Here is a 22541-nt window from a genome sequence, read left to right as displayed (position 1 = left end):
AAAGCTGCAGAAAAGTTGATTACAGGCGCACATGACGTGAAATATATATAAACATTAAACTGAAGCCAAGAGTAACGAGGCTGTTTGTTTTAAAAAATGTAAGGAATAGAAAGTACAGATACTTGTGTGAAAATGTAATGAGTAGAAGTCAGAAGTAGGCAGAAAAATAAGTAAAGAAGTATAGATACCTAAAAAGTGTACTTAAGTACAGTAACGAAGTATTTGTACTTCGTTACTTGACACCTCTGCCAAAATGCGTGAATCCATCCTTGATCAAAAATGACTGCTTTTATGATTAAAATAAAATTTGAAACGGAATAAGCTTATTTTGAAATGCCTGACCGGAAATCTCATTGCTCGCCTCGACTAACTTGACAGACTCAGCCGCTCATTCCAGGCGGAGTTCAGATAACTTGAAACATTTGGCAAACTTTTTCACTACTTCATCGTCCCCATGTTTCAGCTGACAGCCGCCTGTCTGTGCCAGAGAAGGAGGAGTAAAAACACTCGGAATATTTTCATTTTGCGGCGCTTGTTGATTTTCCCAAGTTGATTTTTTGGGTTTAGTTTATTCCACACGGACTTTCTGGAGAAGCGCTCGTGCGTCCGGACAGAAGCGACTTTCTCGGCCGTCGGATTTTTGAAACTCGTCTGCGATGTCACGGACTATTAAAAGAAGGAAGAAACGCACATGAAGAACCGTGTGAGCGCCGCAAACACGCTTTCTTTGGGTCTGTTTATTTATTTAGTTTGAACCAGTTGAGTAGCTGGTGTCAGGACTCGATAATCAATGTGGTGTCAGCTGAAAGGACGAGGGGTCCGGATCTCACCTAAACGGTACGAATCACACACGCACACACACAAATACACACTTGTCTACTTTATCATTTACGTGAGAAGTCGTTAATTAGGATGCATTGTTGGAACTTATTATATTTGTACGGATAACAAAACAACTTGACTTTTTTAGTGATCTTATCCGGTTTAAATGGCGTTTTAATATATATATATATATATATATAAACATTTATTACTGATTGATAATAAGTAACTGTTCTTTTATTGTTAAGTATTGTCTGTCCACCTACAAAGTGGATAATTAATCTGTTTAAAAAATTAAATCTTGTTTTTGCTTACATTTTTCAAATAAGTTTTTCAGTTGCCATACTTCTGAAGGGGAAAAAAAGTATTTTTCTTTTTTAAAAACCAGAACATTTTATATATCCATGTCATACAGTGAAGAGGTCACACAACAATATAAGAAAATTTGGGCAGCACTCCTTGAGATGTAATATATCTAAAACAATTAAACTCCACAAATTAAAAACAGTCAAATAGTCAGTCAATAAATAATCTGTACAGATCTGGCAACCTGGTGCTATCCACATATCTGCACTAATTATATGATAATTTATTGACTGTTTTTAATCTTTGATGTACAGAGAGATTTAGAAAACAGTCAATAAATAATCAAATAATCAGTGCAGATCTGGCAGAAGATATATATATATATATATATATAGATATATATATATATATATATATATATATATATATATATATATATATGCATGTGAATGAGGGGTGGCTAATACAATTTAGTGTTTTACTGCTTAAGATAAATTGTGCAAGATTACTGATCTCCGTAAGTTTTTTTTTTTTCTTCAAATAGTAAAGCATGAATCATACACCAAAGATTTATTTGTAATTTTTTGTTGTTGTTATTTTTTTGTTATTTTTTAAGCAAGACAACTGACCAGGCACCCATCCACAGCAAAGTGTCTGAAACAAGAGATTAAGTGTCTCAACACACTGTCAGGAGTAAGTGCCTTCATAGATAACCGTAATAAAAGAATAAATATTCATTGTAACTTTATCTTTGGGCTGCAGTGAGGAATGTTGGCGCTGTATCCGGCCCCATGTCTCCAGTTGTGTAGCGGTTTGTTATGTGTGCTGTCCTGCCCAAAAAGGACCAGGTGCCCTTTGGTTTCTGTCATGTTTCTGCTTCTTCAGTGTTTCACTTTAGAGAAATTTGAACACACTGATGTTTAAGAGGAATTTTGAATTTAAATTTTTTTTTTTGTCAGCTTTCTCTAAAAAAGTATGATATTTAAAAACACAACACACCTTTATTAGAGATTCATTAAAAACATGAATTGAACAGCAGCATCTTCTTGGGAGAGTTCACCCAAAATAATTCAGGTTCAAAGGCAAAAGACTTTACAGAACATGAGTTGGAAAAAACAAACAAACAAACAAAAAACTCAGATACTAATTGATACTAAAAATTATAATCTCATTACATGCTTATTTTCAGTAGTACTGATAACGCATTGTTTTGGGTGATAATTATTTGTTATAATAATAATTATTATTTTTGAATGACCTCAAACAACATAAAAGTAGCTTTTTTTCTTGCAGTATCTTTATAAAATATTTGTGTACACACACACACACACACACACACATATATATATATACGTGTGTGTGTATATATATATATATATATATATATATATAAAATGTATATGTTTGGGGACGTGTGGTTGTAGCAGTGGGCTTGTGACAAGAGGATCCGCGATTCAAATTGCCATCGGGGCCCTTGGTTGGGTCCTTACTCCCCACGCTGCTCCTGGTGTGTAGTTAGCGCCTTGCATGGCATCACTGTCAAAGCACTATATAATTAGTTTCGTTACCATTGTCATATACCTTACAGTTATCTTCTTGTTCTTTATGTTTGTTTTTGTCAGACAACTTAAATTATTGTTGTCATTGATCTTATTGTTTGTATTGTTCAATGCGTCTCTGAATTTGTTGTCGTTTTCCCTCTCAAAAATAGTATCGCATATTTTTCCAGGTATCAGTTTGAAATTTTAGTATCGTGAGAACTTTGTATACACATGTAATGTTTATTGTTTTAATGCACTTTTTTGTTTTTGCTTTGTCTTTTTATTTCTAAGAGTGTTTTCATTTTAAGTCTGTATTATTGCTTCAAAACTGCTACTTGTTCTTTGGAAGTAGGGTATCTTCTCTTTTAAAGACAGCAAACAAATCCTACTTAAAATTGCATTTTCTTTGGCAACCCGCACGTGTCAGCTGTTGTTTTAGTTGGCAGGCAGTCAGGTGAAGCGAACGCGACCAAACCCGCAGGTGAGACTCACACAGGTTGCCGTGTAAAACAGACCTACATCTGATATTTTAATTTTCACGCTGTCAGAATGCTGGCGATGTGGGAGGTTATTCAGGGGAAGTGGTGTGTAATCATGTTTTACTACATCGTAATGTCAGATATGATATCACATGGGGCTTGGAAAGATTTGTGGAGGAGAGGGACGTCTGAGTGATCTGGAGTTCATACAGAGGAGCGAAGGTTAAAGAGGAGGAGGAGGCTGGATCCTCCAGGCTGAGCGTCAGGTGAAACCATCAGAAAGGACTGTTTGAACAGTAGGACAGTGAGGCGTTGTAACTGAACACATGAGGTGGGGGGCAGTTTTACCGGACCTGTGCACGTCCGGGGAGATGGATGACAAACATCGACCTGCTTGTGTCACACTGGAATCAGACACACCAAACCTGTCAGACGATCACTTTTCACCGAGGTCTAATCTCTCTGAAGATTTGTTCATTCAGCCCACTGCTAGATGTCTGTCACAAGGTCAAAGCCCAGACGTCTGTCACAGGGTCGAGGCCTGGTCCTGACTCAGTCTGTGTTCGCCGCAAACTTCCCACTAGTGCTAGTATTAAGGAGAGCATGTTGAAGTTGTTTTTACATTTATGATAAGGCTGTATGTTGCACTAAAGGAGGTTAAGTAATGTTACAAAAGTGTAACAATTAAAAAGAAAAACATTTAATTATGGTGAATTATCATTATTTGCTGATTTTCAGTTCAACAGATTTATAGACAACAGTTTAATTAAAAGTGATTAATGGTGTTTGTCAACAGAATCGTTTTATTTTTGTAAATTGAACAAAACTGGATCTGGTTTATTAGCTGTTTGAAAGTATTTGTGAATACTTTCAAATTCACAAATACTTGTGAATAAACGTACAGTAGGACCTCACTGTCCTACTCTACGTTTATTTGTGAACTTTAAAATCAGTTTGGGGTTGTAATATACACCATCAAATAAGATAAAGAGCCTAGGACCAGTGGACCCTAGGACTAATGGGCACTCCCCGTCTTCGCCACACATGGCGGGAGTGGGGGATTACATTGTTAACAGGCTAATAGCACGTTAGCCGGTGCCAGGTGTGGAATTGTTCCATGGCAAGCCACAGTCCCTCTGGACCATAAGTACTATGGTCCAGAAGTACCACTGTTGCCTATACGTACTTGTAGATTCAATCCAAACCTCACATTTTTGTAAAATCTGACTTCACATCCAAACAGATAGCTCAGTGGAAAAAGACGTGGGTTTGAATCCCACTCATGCTACCTGTCTGTGTCCTTGGACACTACGTTACACCTGTTAGTGTTACTCTGTAAGTGTAATCTGGTAGTGTTGATTTTTCAGGTCTGACAGTGTTGAAATAACTCAATGTGAGTATGAAACTCTTAATGCATTTCTAAAGTGTTAATTTAACACTGAGACAAGTGGACACACATGGACACTTTTGATGTAAGTAAATAGGCTAAATTTGAGTTATTTTCTGTTGGACATTAAGCAGACTGTTGTCTCAACATGTCTCTGTGTTCAGAGAAAGTGCGATCGATCACTTTGGCTGACATTCTATAGGATCACGGTTAGTTGATTAATGGTAACGATAACGATTATTAGATTATTGGTCATGAAATCAGAGGTTTGGTGCAGCCTGAATGTGTTCTGAGGAACCTTCAGTGCTGCTTTGGGCATTTTTCCACTGTTTTCGGACAATTTATAGAAACATTTGGTGATTAATCACAATGATGACAGTAATAGAGTCCAGCTGTCCTGATCTTAAGTTCTGGATTGGGTCAGACTTGGAAGATACATCAGTATCATCCAAATGTCTCCATCTGAGTCCAATATTTGTTTCATCCAGTAGTTTGAAAACTCTTGTTTTGCCTCGTCACTAAAAATCTACGGCTCTTCAGGAAACTGTTTTATAACCACAGAAAAAGAAAAATCTCCAAAGGAAAACCTAAAGGAATCATATCGATGTTATTCAGATTGTTGTATTGTGAGCATGTTGTTTTTAGAAGTGTGCTGTGCAAAAATAAGACATTTCTGTATAATATTTATAAAAATCAGTATCTGACTCGTCTTGACAGATGCTCACTATTAAACAAGTCAGGTCAGATAGAGGGGCACAAAAACAAACCAAACCCCTGATTGGAATGTTCCTTAAAGCTGTACGGCCTTTCAAATTTTACAAAACTGACAAAATTTCATTTCTACCTTAATCCAAGCGTCATAATTTCGGTTTAGTTCTGTAACTTGTTGCAAAATTACAGCTCATCTTAATGAAGAGAACATATTTATTTGGGGGAATTCCACCACATATATTTTCCTTTCCTACCCGTGTGAGGATTTAAGATGACCTTTGACCTGACCCGATTGCTTGATGTGTGTTCTCGGGGTATGCACGCTAACATCCGTCTGTAAATCACTTCAGAGCTGTTGTCTGGGTTCAAAAACAGCGGTTTTAGATTTAGAAGTGTCTCTTTTTCTCTAATGTTTACAAAATATGAGAAAGATAAATAGATTTATACAGAAATAAAGGGTTTTAGACCATTTTCCGCCATCTTGGTTTAATTTGTTCATGTGAGCAGCCAGCTGACATCACACTGCGTTTCTTTACTCTGAAACACCAATGTGATGATGTCGCTACCAAATGTAGGTCATGGCACCTAATTGCTTGAATTTCTCCCCATTAGGGGTTGAAATTCTAACTTGTTTCCAGATGGTGCAGATTCGGATCATATTGGCAAAATAATATTATGAATCCCTTATTTACATGCTAAGGAATAAAATTATGGTGGTGCTAAACAAAAATTCTGTTTAGGACTTAAACCTTAAAAACCCCAGAGGCCATACAGCTTTAATAATCATAATATTATTATTATTATTAATAATAATAATCATAAAAACAGCATAATTCATTAAACATATTTGTAATATGGAATGAGAACTGAAACAAAAACCTGCGTAATTTAATCCAGAATAAAATGTCTTGGAATAAAAAACTGAGTTAGACATCCAGATGCAGGAAAAGTTGTAATTTTAAGCGGCCGCACTAAAATCTTCCCTGAGGTCGTCTCCCAACATCCTTTGGGGGGGGGGATGGGGTGGGGGGCACATACAACTGGAGTGTGGATGAAAAAAAAAAAAGCAACCCGTGTCTGCTTTTCCTCTGACTTGTGTTTCGGCAGAGCTCAGAAACACTCAGTGGGGATTTGAGTGAGGTCGCTAACGCAGGTCGGACATCGAGGGTTAAACCTAATCACACTTTCAAATTGGAGCCAACATGCGGAGCCGGAGCTCGTATAGATCACGTCACACTTCAGTCGGCGTCTCTGTTTTGTGGCTTCAGGTTGTTCCAAATTATTGTTTAGGAGATTTATACGGCTGCAGACAAAGATTACTGTAGGATTCGGAAAGTGTTTTGAGTGGCGTTTTACTCCGTGACGTCGTGTGTTTGACTCTGAGACTCTGGGCTCCTGTATGTCGTGCAGGTCTCCTTGTGGCTGCAGAGGATCTGTAGTCCCGGTGTCGCAGACCGAATGGTCCCCCCTAAAAATCAGTCTGCCCTGACTTCACGGCGCATGCCTCATTAGCCGCGGTTCACCTGGTTTTTGCTTCAAACTGCCTCCAGTCATCATTTCTCTCAGCGACAGATATCTGAAGCTTTTGTACAACAATCATTTCCACATAAATTCAGCATTATTTCATCATAAAAGACAGATGAAGCGATCAGAGTGCCGCAGCTACACAAGCTGCTAGCTGATGCGTTCACTGCGCGTCCGTCATTTCAAAGCGTATCACCTTGTTTCTGCTTAAAACTGACGTTAGAATGATTTAAGAGGTTTTACATTGTCATCTGATGGTTAATAATCCCATTAATCCGGACTGATTTTTAGGGGCGGACCTTTCGGTCTGCGACACCGGTCCTAGCTTTGCCAGCAGCGTCAATGATGTGTGTCATTGCTGCAAATGGAGCGCGGTGATGAGGTGCTGGTGCTGTTTTACAAAGGAGCCACTTACTGAGGCGGCGCGCCTTCTGTGTGGGCACTGCGTGCATGTCAGAGGCTTTTAAGAAACACAACTCCTACTGCGCACAACATAGACGCTGACCTAAAGGTCAGACCCCCCTCCATCGACACGATCGGTGTGAGTGTGGAAGGTGAAAGACCATCCTCATTACCACCACTGCAGCGCCCTCAAGCACAGCCCCGAGTCCGCGGCTGCTCCAGCGGAGGTCACAGATCAGGCTGCAGTCAGACGGCGCAGCTTCGAGGTGCGACTGTGAACGGTTTACAAAGAAAAAAAAACCCTGGATGGAGAGTTCTGCATTTTTTTACAAGGGTTGCAACCAACTTTGAAATTGTAAATGATTAAAAAAAATTGATATATTTTGTGTAATATTTTTTAAAATGGTTTTTAAATTAAAAACACGCCATTTTTCAGATACTCACAGATTGTTTAAACCAAACAATTTATTTATTCCCTAAAAAAAAAAATCTAAAAATTCCATTTTCTAAACTAATCTCCTTAAATAACAGCAAAAACAACTCTCTACACAACATGGTGTAAATTAAAGATGTCAAAGTCTAAATAATGGGATGCATAACTCTAAGTATAACACAACTAAAAAAATGATCACTTTTACAACCAGTTTTCTTGAAGACGAGTCACGAGATGAATGCATTTAGCACTGATAAATACAAACAGTATGATAATTTATGGTAAATTTGTCTGGAGGAGGCAGTTCTCAAAAACTGAGTGACTGTGCATGAAGGAGTCTGGTGAGGGAAGCCACCAAGACATCCATGAAAACTCTGAGGTACTGGATGACTGGTGTGGGTTTTTCAGTCATTGATGATGGTGCCTATTTGTACGGCCTGAGGCAGCCGATACAATGACACCCCCCTCCCCCTTCGTCTTTTTTTTTGGGGGGGGGGGGGGGGGTGGATGGTGTGGCGTGCATATGGCTGTACTTTAACTTTTTTTTTTTTAACATTTTATTGTCTCTGTTCGAGTCTCAGTTTTTTGTCAGGTAACATTACATCCAGCTTTGTTTCAAAACTCCCACTTCCACTGTTTTAAGGCACCTTTCTGCATGTGTATTCATACAGATTTAGTGTTTTTATCTTATCAAAAACAAGATAAAAACACTAAATCTGAGGGTAATTATCTCACTGCATGGACAAATAATCTCACTTGACAAGATGTCTTGAAGTAAGACTGTTAAATCAAGAAATAAGCATGTCAAACAAAAATAAAAAATTAACCCTTAAGATAACTTAACACTTCTAAATCTAAAGTTGTTTTTTTTTTTATCTTGGTAAGAATCAAATAATTTACAGTATACTAAGATAAAAAAAAAACTTTAGGTTTAGATGTTTTTGATAATTTATCTTGTTTTAAGGGTTAATTTCTTATTTTAAGTGTTTGACATGCTTATTCCTAGATTTAACAATCTTAATTCAAAACATCTTGCCAAGTGAGATTATATCTATGCAGTGAGATCGTTTCCCTCAGATTTAGTGTTTTTATACACCCCCTTTTTTGCAGTGTATCACCATTGCTGCTTTTAGAAATTTTAATATTGAGAAGCCCAAATTATTTTTAAAATAGCATAAAGAAATTAAAACATATGTAGACTTTCTATATTCAGTGTAGTTTTTTTTTACAGTCACTCAGATCAACTTTCACTCAAATTTATCCACATCAAATGACCCTTTCTTATTCTTATTGTGTCACTTTGCCAGCATCCTCTCTCACCACGTGATTGATGCACGAGGCAACGCTTCACCCGAGCGCAGCGATGCAGCTGGAAAAAAAAGGTTCTAGTAGAAAAACAAGATGCATAATGTGCTTTTTTTCCTGTCACTCCTCTACAGACTCTGGCTGCTCGGTCAAAGGTCATCGTGATCAGACATCATCAGCGAAAGTTTGAATTTTCAGAGTGTGGTGCAACTTTGAAACGCACATCACACACCTCTGTGCAAGAAGCAGCGCGTACAGCTGGAGTGTGTGAGAACAGGCCGGTATTTTAAGGGTTTTTTTCCCACTGAAGCAGAACTTTGTAATCAATTTTTCCTGCATGTTGTTGTGTAACTACGCTACGCAACACCAGGGGCTGTGATAGAGGGTGGCACAGGGGGGCCGGGACCAGCCCTTTAACATAGCTGTTTAAAAGCAGTTCAAGTACAGATCGTAGCTTAAAAAACACTTTAATTTGTTCTGTTGTTCGTCCACAGCGGCTTTAAGTGGAGTCAGCTCTAATTTAACCCGTTTTAAACAAGTTGATCATTGATAATTTCACGTAATTACATAACGTGGCGCCCGTTAGCAAAAAATTTGACAGCAGTTGATTATTTTTGTCGTGATCACCCTTCCTGGTTGACGGTGTTTGGGGGGTGTGGTTTAGCACGTCACGCACGCTCCTCGCACAAACACTTGAGTTGCTTTGGCAGGCCCGGCGCGCGGATGAGTCACCCGAGCAAACAGGAAGCTCGCTGCCCTTTGATGTGATTTATCGTCAGGTGCTTTGAGCGCCCGAGGTGCCGACCTGAGCGAAGTGCTGCTGTTTCCAGGGCGCGGCAGTGCTGAGTATGCGTGCTGTCACTCACTCACTCACTCACACTGATGGTCACTGATGATACATCCACTCGGTGGCACACTCAGGTAAACACACACACATAAACAGTGGTGAAGTCTCTGAACAGCCCTGTGTGTGTGTTCTTGCCCAAGGATACTGAAGGAGCCTCTCCAGTAAAGCTGCATCACTGACATGCTGATCATTCCACTTATTTTAACTCTTTCCAAGTGACCTCCTCCCTGTTTTTTTTAAAAAACACATAACTCAGACACCTCGCCCCAAAAGGCCTCCGTGCTCGTTTTTGCTGCACACACTGCATACAAGACATGAATGATGGCGTAACAAATATTTGTGCGGTTACTCAGAGGTGAAACACACTTTCACTTCAGTTTATTTGTACAACACTAAATCACAACATAAGTCGCCCCAAGGCGCTTCCCACGAAAAAGGTCCAAAGGTCCAAAAAGGGAACAGAAGACAGGGAAAACTCTGGGTGTTTTATTATTATTATGATTATCATTATTATTACTACAGGAAGAAACCTTAAGCAGACCAGAATCTGGGGGGTGACCATCTGCTTTGGCCAAACTACCAAAAACAAAATAAATAAATCAAAGCAAAACAAAGAATTGTCACAGGTTGCAGTTAAACAACTATACCCAGAGTCCAGTGGCCATATGGACCGACAACTCGTAGGACACCTACACAGAGAAGAGCAGATGTGTTGCCAGGTCTGTTTGTGTAATTTGACCATTAATGTTGCTATCAAAAGTGTTGATGGGCACTCGGTTGTGGCAATCCCTTGGTAGCGAGGAAGATTGTCTCTTGATTGCTGGTGGATGTGGAGAAAATCTACATCCAGGGTCGATCCAGAGACACCTGCGCGTGAGTTTGTTTAACGTGGGAATGTCACTCTATGCTGACAAACACACGATATTTGACAGATCCTCAGCCTGGTCCAATGGCTGGGAAATCGCAACCGGTCGGGGTCTGAGGACCTGCTGCAGCCTTCATCTGCCTTTACAGCCGTTAGCTTACAAACTATCACCTCCTCCGCCTGATCTACCACTGAGGACTTATTGTTTCATTAGAGCCCCATTACATGTCTTGTGTTCAGGGTTCCAGTTCCTGTTCCGTAGCCGCCATGAGGCACAAAAGTTCCCCACCCATTTTTCACCCCAACAGGAAATCCCCTAGTGCAGGGGTGGGCAATTAATTTTTACAAGGGGCCACATAGGGAACCTGAATTATGTCCGAGGGCCACACCATCGATAACTCGGCTGTCTCCCATTACAAATTTTACAAAAAATTACCTATTTAATAGCTTTTATAGGTAATTTTTATTATTGTAATAATATGTAAATATTTAAATATACCTAAATAAACCTCTCTAATGATTTGCAACACACAAGCTTGACATTTTTAATATATGTAATAATAATCACAGACCTCATGAGGGCCAGACAAAGACATGCAAAGGGCCGCATGTGGCCCCCGGGCTGCAGTTTGCCCAGGTCTGCCCTAGTGGATCTGATACCCCGGTGTCTCAATGAGGACGAGGGGATGGATTTTGATACCCTGGGCACACAGTATTTATTCCACAGAGCGTCATTCCTTCCTGTTTCATACTGAATAGCACATCTGGGCGTGTTTTGAAGCATCACAGTAACATCTTGATTCATCTTTGTCAACCTTGAACAATCTTGGTAGACGCAGTAGTTACAGCCATCAATGGCACCAGTTTTGAAATCGGGGTGAAATTTTTTGAGCTGTTCAAAAATGTCATCCTGATTCACCAAATTGGCGTCATTACGTGGTCATTTCCAGGTGTTCATAGTCTTAACAGCTTTAATCATGTTCAAAGGTCTTTAAACGGGGTCGTCCCAGTGAGTACAGCTTGAAACTTGTTTGTGTTACGTCAAGGTAAAAATTTGAAGCAAAAGCAGCGTTTGTTGCAGTTCTGGCTGAAAACACATTTGGGCACAGCTTAACTTTTTTTTTTTTTTGAGCAAATTGCCAGGTCTACACTTTGGCATGCCTCCTATCAGGCTGGCTTATAGAGTAAGCCATTTCATCCCCTTTATGCACTTTTTCTGGATCGTGGGGGGATCAGAACAGAACGGTGCCTTGTGGAATAGGGGTACAAGAAGCAGCACGTGTCAAGACTGGGCCTGTTCGGTCATCTCCGCATCCACCATCCCCATGTGGGAATTGACCAAGAGATCACCTTCCTCACCACAACGACTGTTACCATAGTGGTTTACTACCTGATTTTTCTGCTAAACTACTTGATTTCACGTAGGTCTACCAGGTTCTTCAATCATCTGCTCTGTGGCTCGCGGCCATTTCCTAATGTCACTTTTCCTTTAAAACTCCATCATGTTTCCAGATAAGATGGCGGCACCTTCCCTTGTAGCGTGAAGACCGCCCAGCATCAGCAAACCACCGTAACGACAATGAGGGCCAGTTGTCCACAAAACTAAATTCCTGTTCTCTTCAGAATTTTGTAGCCAACCATTTCGGGATGTAATCAGACTGTAGACTTCATCGGTTCCCAGGGAAGGGAGAGGGTTAGAGACAATTGCCCAATGCTGACACATCATAAATCCTCACTGTGTCCATCTTTGTGAACTCAGTCTGTCACAGCCTGATATCCTTGGCACCAACGTGTCATGTGGCCGAGTCGGCTCTCTGAACTTGCGTGATGCTGGCACCCTAAGATGAAGCTCTCCTGGATTCCAGATGAAAGTCCAACATCAGCTGGTGACTCCAGTCTGTTTGTCGGGAACAGAATCCTCCATCACTGATGTAGAGTTTTAGCCTGTTGAGGGGTGGAAGATGCTGTAAAGCTGTGCATATATTGTGCGAGTTTATTAGTGTTTCTGTCAAATTCCTCCTGTAACTGTATGAATCGAATGTAATGTAAAGCCAAAGCTCACGTTTTATGTGCTCACACTGTACGGTCAAACCTAACTTATCTTAACTTAGTTTCATCACTGCGACTGGACCACTCACGTAAACACGCGGGACCGACCGGACCTGGAACTGTGTGGCTATTTCAAGAGGAGAAACGCACCGTCTTGGCCATTCATGCCATTCTGTGCGCAGAGACATCCAAATTAAAAGAAGCCCTGGCGTATATGGACATGCTAACTTCCAAGCAACGGTAGCTAATCTGAGCAAAATTGTTAACTTTCTAGGCAGCAGCAGATCCTCCAAACCTTTTTCTCTGGCAGTTTTGCCGTGACAGGGTGAGAAGGAGACATTGAAGAGACTCAACTCAACCAGCCCCCATCGCTTTTGCCCAGACAAACCGCACGGCCCAGCGCCAGTTTTCACTTCTCTTGAAGACGCTCTCATGCAGGCCAAGTGAGGGGAAACGGGTTTGTGGCTCTGCTTCATCTGCGTGAAACCCAACATTTCTGACATATATGGAACTCAGACTGTCCGGTTGCCGGTGCGGAGGGGCTAATCCCGTCTCGTTACCCCGCTGTACAGTGCACAACAAATGATGCACAACAAAGCTGAGATTCGGCTCGACTCAAAACTCATACGGGTCAGAATTCATCTTAAAATTGTCTCCTCAGCTCCAAAAGGGCTCACAAGGGTATAAAATCGTTTAGAAAAATCTCTAACGGAAACACAGGCCGGTGGACAAAACATCTGGATTCCGGGCTCTGCATGTGTTCTTCTGCCTGACCACAGTAACTTAAAAAAAAAAACTAATCTGAAATACCTGTAGTTAAAATAAATACAGTAGTGTTAATCCAGGTTTTGAGTATATTTCTTATTGTTACATGGGAAACAAGGTACCAGTAGATTCAGTAGATTCTCACAAATCCAACAAGACCAAGCATTCATGATATGCACACTCTTAAGGCTATGAAATTGGGCTATTAGTAAAAAAAAAAAAAGTAGAAAAGGGGGTGTTCACAATAATAGTAGTGTGGCATTCAGTCAGTGAGTTTGTCAGTTTTGTGGAACAAACAGGTGTGAATCAGGTGTCCCCTATTTAAGGATGAAGCCAGCACCTGTTGAACATGCTTTTCTCTTTGAAAGCCTGAGGAAAATGGGACATTCAAGACATTGTTTAGAAGAACAGTGTAGTTTGATTAAAAAGTTGATTGGAGAGGGGAAAACTTATCTTAACTGATGAGAGTAAAATTGTTCTTTTTGGGTCCAAGGGCCACAGACAGTTTGTGAGACGACCCCCAAACTCTGAATTCAAGCCACAGTTCACAGTGAAGACAGTGAAGCATGGTGGTGCAAGCATCATGATATGGGCATGTTTCTCCTACTATGGTGTTGGCCCTATATATCACATACCAGGTATCATGGATCAGTTTGGATATGTCAAAATACTTGAAGAGGTCATGTTGCCTTATGCTGAAGAGGACATGCCCTTGAAATGGGTCTTTCAACAAGACAATGACCCCAAGCACACTAGTAAACCAGCAAAATCTTCGTTCCAAACCAACAAAATGAATGCCTCGCAGATGTGAAGAAATCATGAAAAACTGTGGTTATACAACTAAATACTAGTTTAGTGATTCACAGGATTGATAAAAAAGCAGTTTGAACATAATAGTTTTGAGTTTGTAGCGTCAACAGCAGATGCTACTATTATTGTGAACATCCCCTTTTCTACTTTTTTTTTTTTTACTAATAGCCCAATTTCATAGCCTTAAGAGTGTGCATATCATGAATGCTTGGTCTTGTTGGATTTGTGAGAATCTACTGAATCTACTGGTACCTTGTTTCCCATGTAACAATAAGAAATATACTCAAACCCTGGATTCATCTTTTTAGTCACATAGCACTACTATTATTCTGAACACTACTGTAGAAGACGTTAAGAGTCGCGCTGCAGGACACGACGTCACCGCTCTTCTACATCAGATTCAGTTTCCCCTTCAGTTGACACAGGGTTAATTAAATTAACTAAGAGACTGTACAGCTGTGTTCGAACTAATAGCAGTCCAGCATCACGAACCAGACCGACCACGTCTCACATGATGAACAGAACATAAAATTATAGCAGAAAACACAAATTACAGAACCATCACCACCATCACTCATAGAGGGCAAACCTCTGCCAACGTTAGTTTCTAATTTCACAAAATTATTCCTTGGAAAAAAATTTCAGGTTAAAGGCCTGTTAGTGGCTTCCCATAAGAAAAATTACATGTGATCAGATGTCAGGAGGATGTATTTAGTTCATGCACCTAAAGTTTTTTGTGGTGGTGTGTTTGTTGGCCTGTGAATATTTTTCAGATAATTTTCACAGAATATTGGTTTTCTCTGCTGTGCACAATTTGTCATTGCTTTTTGACACTTGGTTTCCGACTGATAACTGGAAGACAAACAGGCATAAAATTGGAACCTCTATCCAATTTTGGTGGTGTAGGTAAATCCATAACAGAAAAAAATCAGTGATTGAGGCACGTTTGATTAAGATATAACGTAAAATATATATTAAGTGGGGTTTTCAATGTTAAATTTCAATGGCCACAGAATATGTAATCTGGATCAGATTATATAACACTCTCAAATATGAAAGACATTTGATTTTTTTGAAAGAGTTATGAATTTTTGAAAATTCATTCAATGTTAAAGACAAGAATTTAACAGAGTTTTCCTGACTGTGACCTATGACCTTGAAAATTGAATCACTTCTTGCTTATCAAGATATGAATCTTCAGTAAAAATTTCATAATATGTGGGCTCCAGGCTGTTCACAAACAAATTAACAGGGGCGAAAACATAACCTGCTCCAACTTCCTTAGCAGAGGTAATCAGGATAAAGCGAATGCTATTGGGATCCAAGGTGGTGATAAAAGATAAGAGATTAGGATGACAGAACAGAACCAAATATTAGGATCAAAGATGAGTGGATGAGTGATCTGGATTAAAAGTCAACAATTGGGATTAACGCTTTGTGATCAGGATCAAATAAAGTGATTGTAGTCAAAGGTCACTGGCCAGGATCGAAGCGCAGTGATCAAAGGTGAGGACAAAAGTTCAGGATCAAAGGTCTGCCCTCAAGAGCTATGAAAGATAAAGATCAAAGGAATGACCTTCTCACAATAAATAAGAAAGAAAGAAAAGGACACAAATAGAGGGCTGTTGTACTTATTGTTTAACCTGGAAATTTATGAACACTGCAGGAGTGGTGGTTAAGTGCACTTGTTTCCAGTGAAGAAAGTTTCATCAAGGCCACGGCTGCCCATTCTCCATGTAATCTGGAGTTGCACCAGCAAGGGCATCCAGTGTAAAACTTGTGCCAAATTAACATGTAGATCCACTACGGTATGGCTACCCTGAGTGAAGCAAGGGAGAAACCAGAGCGACTAATTTTATTTGCTTATGAACACAATAACATCATCTGCATATAACCAGATTTGACCAAACCTGCGAGCAATGTTAGGGAACCCCATTTCCAACAACTGCTTTGATTTGGGGACCAGATGTTTTAAAGGTCAAAATCGCAGGAAGCCTTTTTTCATCCACACCTGGGCTGTGAGCGCTGTTAACGTCTGATATGGATATTGTACAGCTTGTTACCAAACTTGGCAAGTTCATGTAACCAGACTCCCGAGAATCCAATTGGGCTGAGGATGCTCAAGCCAATGAAAGCAAGTGAAATTATCTTTTTAAATTAAAAATGTCTTTATTAGCTCTTAGTAAACAAGGATTTATGACTAATGTGCTCTCTTTGCTTCAGCACGGTGGATTAGTGGTTAGCACTGTTACCTCACAGCAAGAAGGTCATGGGATCGATTCCCACCTGTGGCCTTTCTGTGTGGAGATTGCATGTTCCCCCCATGTTTGTGTGGGTTTCCTCCAGGTGCTCCGGTTTCTTCCCACATCTAAAGACATGCAGGTTAGATGGATTGGAAACTTTTTAATTGTCCAGGTCTTTCTTGTTAAAGCGATCTCAGTCTCAATGGGATTAACCTGGTTAAATGAAAAAAATAAAATTGCAATTTGTACATTCTGTATGATTTAAGACTGAAAATGTCTGATCATCTACTCCTACAGTTGTATGAGTACTTGGAGGACACCAGGTTTAATTTGATATCTGTGGTAAATGTCCCACTGAGCCCCCACAAAGACATTGTCATGTCTGAAAATGACGGTAACAGCACCTATATGCTAAACAGATACTCGCTGGTACTGTGCTTGTTTTGGCAAATGTGCAAACCCTATCAGTCACCACTGATCATAACTACTTCATACAAGATGTCACTGTGACAGGAATCATGTCCTTAAAAAAAAGCTAATGCTACAGGAATGTTTTCTTGAGAAGCAGCTGTCTTTGAATTCATTCTTTCTTCTTGTAAAGCTTCTACTAACAGGCCGCCAGAGATTCTTCAACCCTTCAGATGCTGCTCGGAGCTCATGTTGCTTTCAGAACCGTCGGACTTCTGGAAAGACCAAACATAAAAGACATTTTCCCTGATGTGTGGTGTTGGCAACTTGACTAATTGTACATGGAATGTGGATATTTTACATAAAGCAGTAATGTCCTGTTAAAAATTCCTTCACAGATACGTTTCCAACATTAGTAACATTGATGTCTCACCAGTCGCAAAGGAGGCTGCCATGACTGTGACAGTACCTTGAATTCCTCACGAGTTTCTGAGTGTAATTCTGGCCCGACATAGCGTCCAAGGCATTTTATCCTGAGCTAGAGGTCGGAATCTCCAAACTTCAGAGGGTTCTGAACGCAGCATCAGCTTTATCTTCCCACACAGAGAAGCAGCGGATGACCTTGTTGTATTTTGTTCTACTTTTCCAAGAGTTCTGCCAAGATTTTAAACCATACCACAGCAGTTACAAGAACAGGGTCATAAAGCTGGAGGCCACCAGTAAAACATCTCCTTTTACCTTTTAATTGATGGACTTACTTTAACTGTATAAACTACAATTTGCAATGTATAAAGTAACATCGTCTCTCTCTCTCTCTCCCTCCTCCGTCTCTCTGTTCCATGTGTTTCCTGTCTTCAATCGACCAGCTGATACGTCTTGGGAGTGATGCACTGGCTTCCCCTGGTTGCCATGGTGATTGCCTCGGCCCTGCCCTTCCCTCACAAGCCCGTGTCCAGGATCGCTGCCGCCATGACAGAGCCTGGCTTTGACAAACACAGAGAGCACCGTCACGACTCGGCCACTCGCCTCCCAGCTGTGGACGACAGCTTCAGTGATGATGCCGCGCAAAAGGACTCCAACGTGGCCGCTGCTCTTAGCAAAGATGATGGACAGAAGCTCCAGAAGCAGGATTATGTGAAATCTGCTGTGGGTGAAGAGGTGTCCAAGTTCACAGCAGAGAAACAGGAAAGCTCCAAATCAGCAGGCGATGACAAACGCTCAGTCAGTTTGGATATGACCACAGACGCAGGAACGCGCAGAACCTCCAGTGCTAAAAGTTCTGACAGCAACGTTTCCAAGGACAGTTCTCTACCAAAGGACTACATATCTGAAAGCAGACAGCAAGACCAGACCAATTTTCTGGACTTTTCCCAGAGACACAATCTAATGGGGTCTTCAGAAATCAAATCAGAGAGGAATTACATCAGAGCGTCACACGTCTCTGTGCCAGTGACCCATAATCCTCTTAGTCCTACTGCTAGTCTCACAGGTCAGAGTGGACCACAACCACCTCCTCTTGCAGAGGAGCTGACAGATACACAGATACCACAGACGGAGAGCCAGTGGACTCTGGATCAAGCTGAGGATGGTGTGACCATGGAGGCAGGACTGGGTCTACAAGACGGAGACGAAATGCTTTTTGCCGCTCATCCTCGAGTGCTGTTCTCATCCTCCCCATCACCTCCGGAACACCCGCCTTTCCTCTTTATGTTGGAGACAGGCGTAATGCCTGAGGATGGAGACAGAGACGAGCAGGAGGACACGGATGGACACATCGAGGGTCATGGAGACAGGTCCATCGACAGGACTGCGCCTGTGCATTGGGCAGATATTTCCAGAGGCACGGGTGACGTCGTGCATCCGGTTAAAAGGGACAAACGCTCGCAGTTGATCGACAGCAGGAGAGGGGAGCGGTCAGTGTGCGAGGCAGAAAGTAGTTGGGTCACCAACAAAAAGACCGCCATTGACTCGAACGGTCGGATGGTTACCATCTTGCAGGAAATCCAAACCCAAACAGGCCCGCTCAAGCAGTACTTTTACGAGACCCGATGTCGCCGAGCTGAGGAGCCGAGCGATGGTGGCAGGCCGCGAGTGTCGAAGGACGTGGGCAGGGCAGTGACATCGGCGGGGACGGGCATGGCCGGGGCTGGCTGCTTGGGCGTGGACAAAAAACAGTGGGTGAGCGAGTGCAAAGCCAAGCAGTCGTACGTGCGGGCGCTCACCAAGGACGCCAACAACAGAACCGGGTGGAGGTGGATCCGCATCGACTCGTCCTGCGTGTGCGTGCTGCTGTCCAGAGTGAGCCGGCAGTCGGGGGGGAGGGCGTGAGGAAAAGAAGGAGGGAAGATGGATGACAGAAGTAGAAAGTGAGACAGACCAGAGCTGCTGTGACACTTTCATTTACTGGTGACAAATCCTTACAAATGGTGGAAGTTACTGCCAGTTTTCCAGCTGCGGCCTCTCGAATCTCCGATTGTCACTTGACTTACAAAAAAAAAAAAAAGACCTCAGTGGTAGACCTTAGGGAAGACTGTCATATATCTATATATATATATATATATATAGATATATATGTAGATAGATAGAGAGAGAGAGAGAGAGCGCGCTCTGACTTTAAAAAGTACTGTTTTTGTATGATTTTATTGATACATTAAGTTATTTTGTTTAGTACGTCAGCATGTCTTTGATATTAATATATTACGTTCTATACGTGTTCAGTACGACACCAGTATACATTTTATGTATGAAGTTATGTATATCAACGTGTATTTATAGCAGCAGCCATCACCCGGTGCTCTGGTGTCTGATGATAATTCCAGCCTCTGCTCCCCTCATCTTATGAGAGGAAAGAGCGCCACCTACTGAGGCTCCATGTTACTGCTCTGCTGTTACCCCCTTTTGGATTACAGTGATGAAAGTCGCCTCAACAACAGGAGGAAAAAAAAGGAAAACAAAAAACACATTTTCACCTGATTTCACTCAGGCTTATGATTTAAAATGTTTGTGTCAGAATTTGTGTGCGATTGTGGAATTTATTAAATGTGGTTCATGAACCATGTGGCTTGTAAACGACACAACTAAATAAGCGCATTTTACCATCAGCTGATTTGTTCCGTTTGCCTATCAAATGTGGTAATAAAGCATCTTTATACTCAAGGTTTTGTAAAATTGGTGTTAAATGCACACATGCAGGCGCATGAGCTCGTAACACATAACTTACATTTTCGCGACATTTAAGGATTTTATTGTTACCAGAAGCTGAGAAAATAAAGAAACAGATGTTTTTGATGATCAGCAGACCCACCTGGGTTGCTTTATTATTATTATTATTATTTTCCCCCTTTTACATCATTTTCATCATAATCATCATCATAGTTTGTTTATTTTCCAGATGATATTTTTTCATTTGTATGACTATCATTTTTGTCATGGAAATCTGTTAAATCATTGCACAATTTGTTCTCAAAATGTACACATACAGTAGCATAATTGAATGACCATTCTCAAGGTTTCATATTTACTTTTAAAACTAGTTAAAAATGAAAATGAAGGAACAGAACATGTACATACATTTATCCAATACATACCTAAAGAAAAATAGTTGTCGTAAAAAATAAAAAATAAAACTGAAAAAAAATACACACATTTTACAAATTGATCCCCCCCCACCATAGGTTTTATCATACAGATATATATATTTTTAAAACGACACCTCATAGCTTCACCAAAAAATTTAAAAAATGATTAAAAAAAAAAAAGTTTCAGGTCACTGGCGTTTGTTTGACATGCATCGTAAACACAGAGGCTAAAGGTTTTGTTTCCTGGGCTTCCTCGGGCTCGCCCGCTTGTCCTGCCGCGCTCAGCTCGTGGTTCCCGTTATGGCTTGTGTTTGCGGTAAAATGACGGGGTCCTGTCCGCGTGTTACGTCTTTCCTTGGTTTGAGTTGCTGTTTTATCTTTCTGTCACATCTTGTGATTACTCAACACCCTGAGCTCATAAACCTCATAATGTCATCGGGAGAACTAGTCAGAAAATTTGATTTTGAGCCTGATTTGAACATGTTTAGAAGTCATTTCTTAGCGTTATAGGTCAGTAATAAGCTATTATGCTGACTAGCTTGGTTGCAACAAACCCCATTTGACTTGGGGCACACTATTTTTCTTAAGTATCTGAATCAAATCCTGTTGGTTAAAAAATTAAATCCATAATCGACGGATAACTGGAGTGGACAAATCCTTGAGTAATGATTTACTAATTGTGACAAGAGCAAAGTTAACAGCTGATGATAAAGTGAGAAACCCTGAGAGAACATCACCCTTTAAACTGTGCAGAACATTCTCACAAATGCTTTCATTTGGTGGAAAATGCAGAAATATTTAACAAAGGAAAATATATTCTTTGGGGGTAAACATTCTTCAGATATAACTGGCAGTTTAGTGACAGTTAACTTAGTTTGGTTATTTCACTGAACTTTGACATTCATAAAGACTTTTAAACGTTGTGATTATACCTTTATGAGTGTTTTGTGCTGTAATTATTGTGCTATACTTTAGCATCAAAGCAAAAATATATCAATTTTACTTCACTGAAAGCAATATGACAACAAGATTGCCTTCTTGCCACCAAAAGATACAAATACACCCAAACCCCAACTACCGTACTTGAATCCAACATACAATTTCCAATCAGCATACTATACCCCAACCAGTACGTGATACCCAATACCCAACCAACATTCTATACCCTATCCAAAATACTATGCCCCAGTCAACACACTACACCCCACCCATCCAGCATACTGTGCTATCCACTATACTATATCCTATTCAGCATACTACAGTATACCCCAACCAACATACTGTACCCCATCCAAAACATTACACTCCATATCATTTGTAACAACTATGTAATGCAAAATTTGTCATTGTTTTAGTTTGATATGTAATACTAATAACTTATTACTGACCTACAGATGGTTTAACGACAGATAAAAGTTTTCAGCAACTTAAAAAAAGCTCATGAAATGTGTTTCTTGACGAATGTTAAGATGAACTGAACCCAGTCTCGATGTGGCCAGGTGCCATGCTGTTCCAGCCACCTTTCATCTTTATGAAGGGTCTCTTCAAACACCATTACTCCGCCTCAAGTTTCAACACGCCAAAAGGAAATAGGTGCATTTGAGCGACACGCTAAGAAAACGCTGGCGCTACCACAGACCCAACAATGACACCATCATGGCCGACACTGTCGACCAGCTGACTCATGGGTAGAAAGGAAAACACCACGAGTGACTAATCGGTTTATCTAGGTTGCACTCCACTTCATAAAATCCCAATGTTCCTGGGATTACCTACACAAGAAAGACTTGAATAAAATCTGTCGTGCTGCAATATATTTTCTTGTTTTTGTTATTACAACAAATGGCTGCACGTGGTTTCGTCTGGAGGTAGGAACACAAGCCTTGACTTTGTCAAATTCGACAACAGTGTGCACGTGCTGACAGTAAGGAAAATAAGTGAACACCGGTGTTAAACTTAGCTAATCCCAGAGCGCTCACAAAGGAGACAGAGAGAGAAAACTGCCGATCCTGTCCCAATCCTCTCCGAGTATACATTCTTCATGTCATTTCCCCTCTTTTCATTCC

The 22541-nt window shown here is 40.7% G+C and overlaps 1 protein-coding gene across 1 annotated transcript; it reads left to right on the top strand.

The window, feature by feature from the left end:
- The first annotated feature begins 401 nt into the window (after window positions 1–401).
- On the top strand, window positions 402–21306 carry LOC117528425. Its single transcript, XM_034191052.1, has 2 exons — window positions 402–837; window positions 17764–21306. Exon 2 carries the CDS (start codon window positions 17783–17785, stop codon window positions 19223–19225), a length of 1443 nt encoding a protein of 480 aa, XP_034046943.1. The 5' UTR covers window positions 402–837; window positions 17764–17782; the 3' UTR covers window positions 19226–21306.
- The last annotated feature ends 1235 nt before the right edge of the window (window positions 21307–22541 follow it).

This window comes from Thalassophryne amazonica, chromosome 16, assembly GCF_902500255.1.
Source record: "Thalassophryne amazonica chromosome 16, fThaAma1.1, whole genome shotgun sequence".
NCBI classification, from domain to species: Eukaryota; Metazoa; Chordata; class Actinopteri; order Batrachoidiformes; family Batrachoididae; genus Thalassophryne; species Thalassophryne amazonica.
Note: the sequence above shows the minus strand (reverse complement) of the source record. Positions and strands in the feature narration are given on the sequence as shown.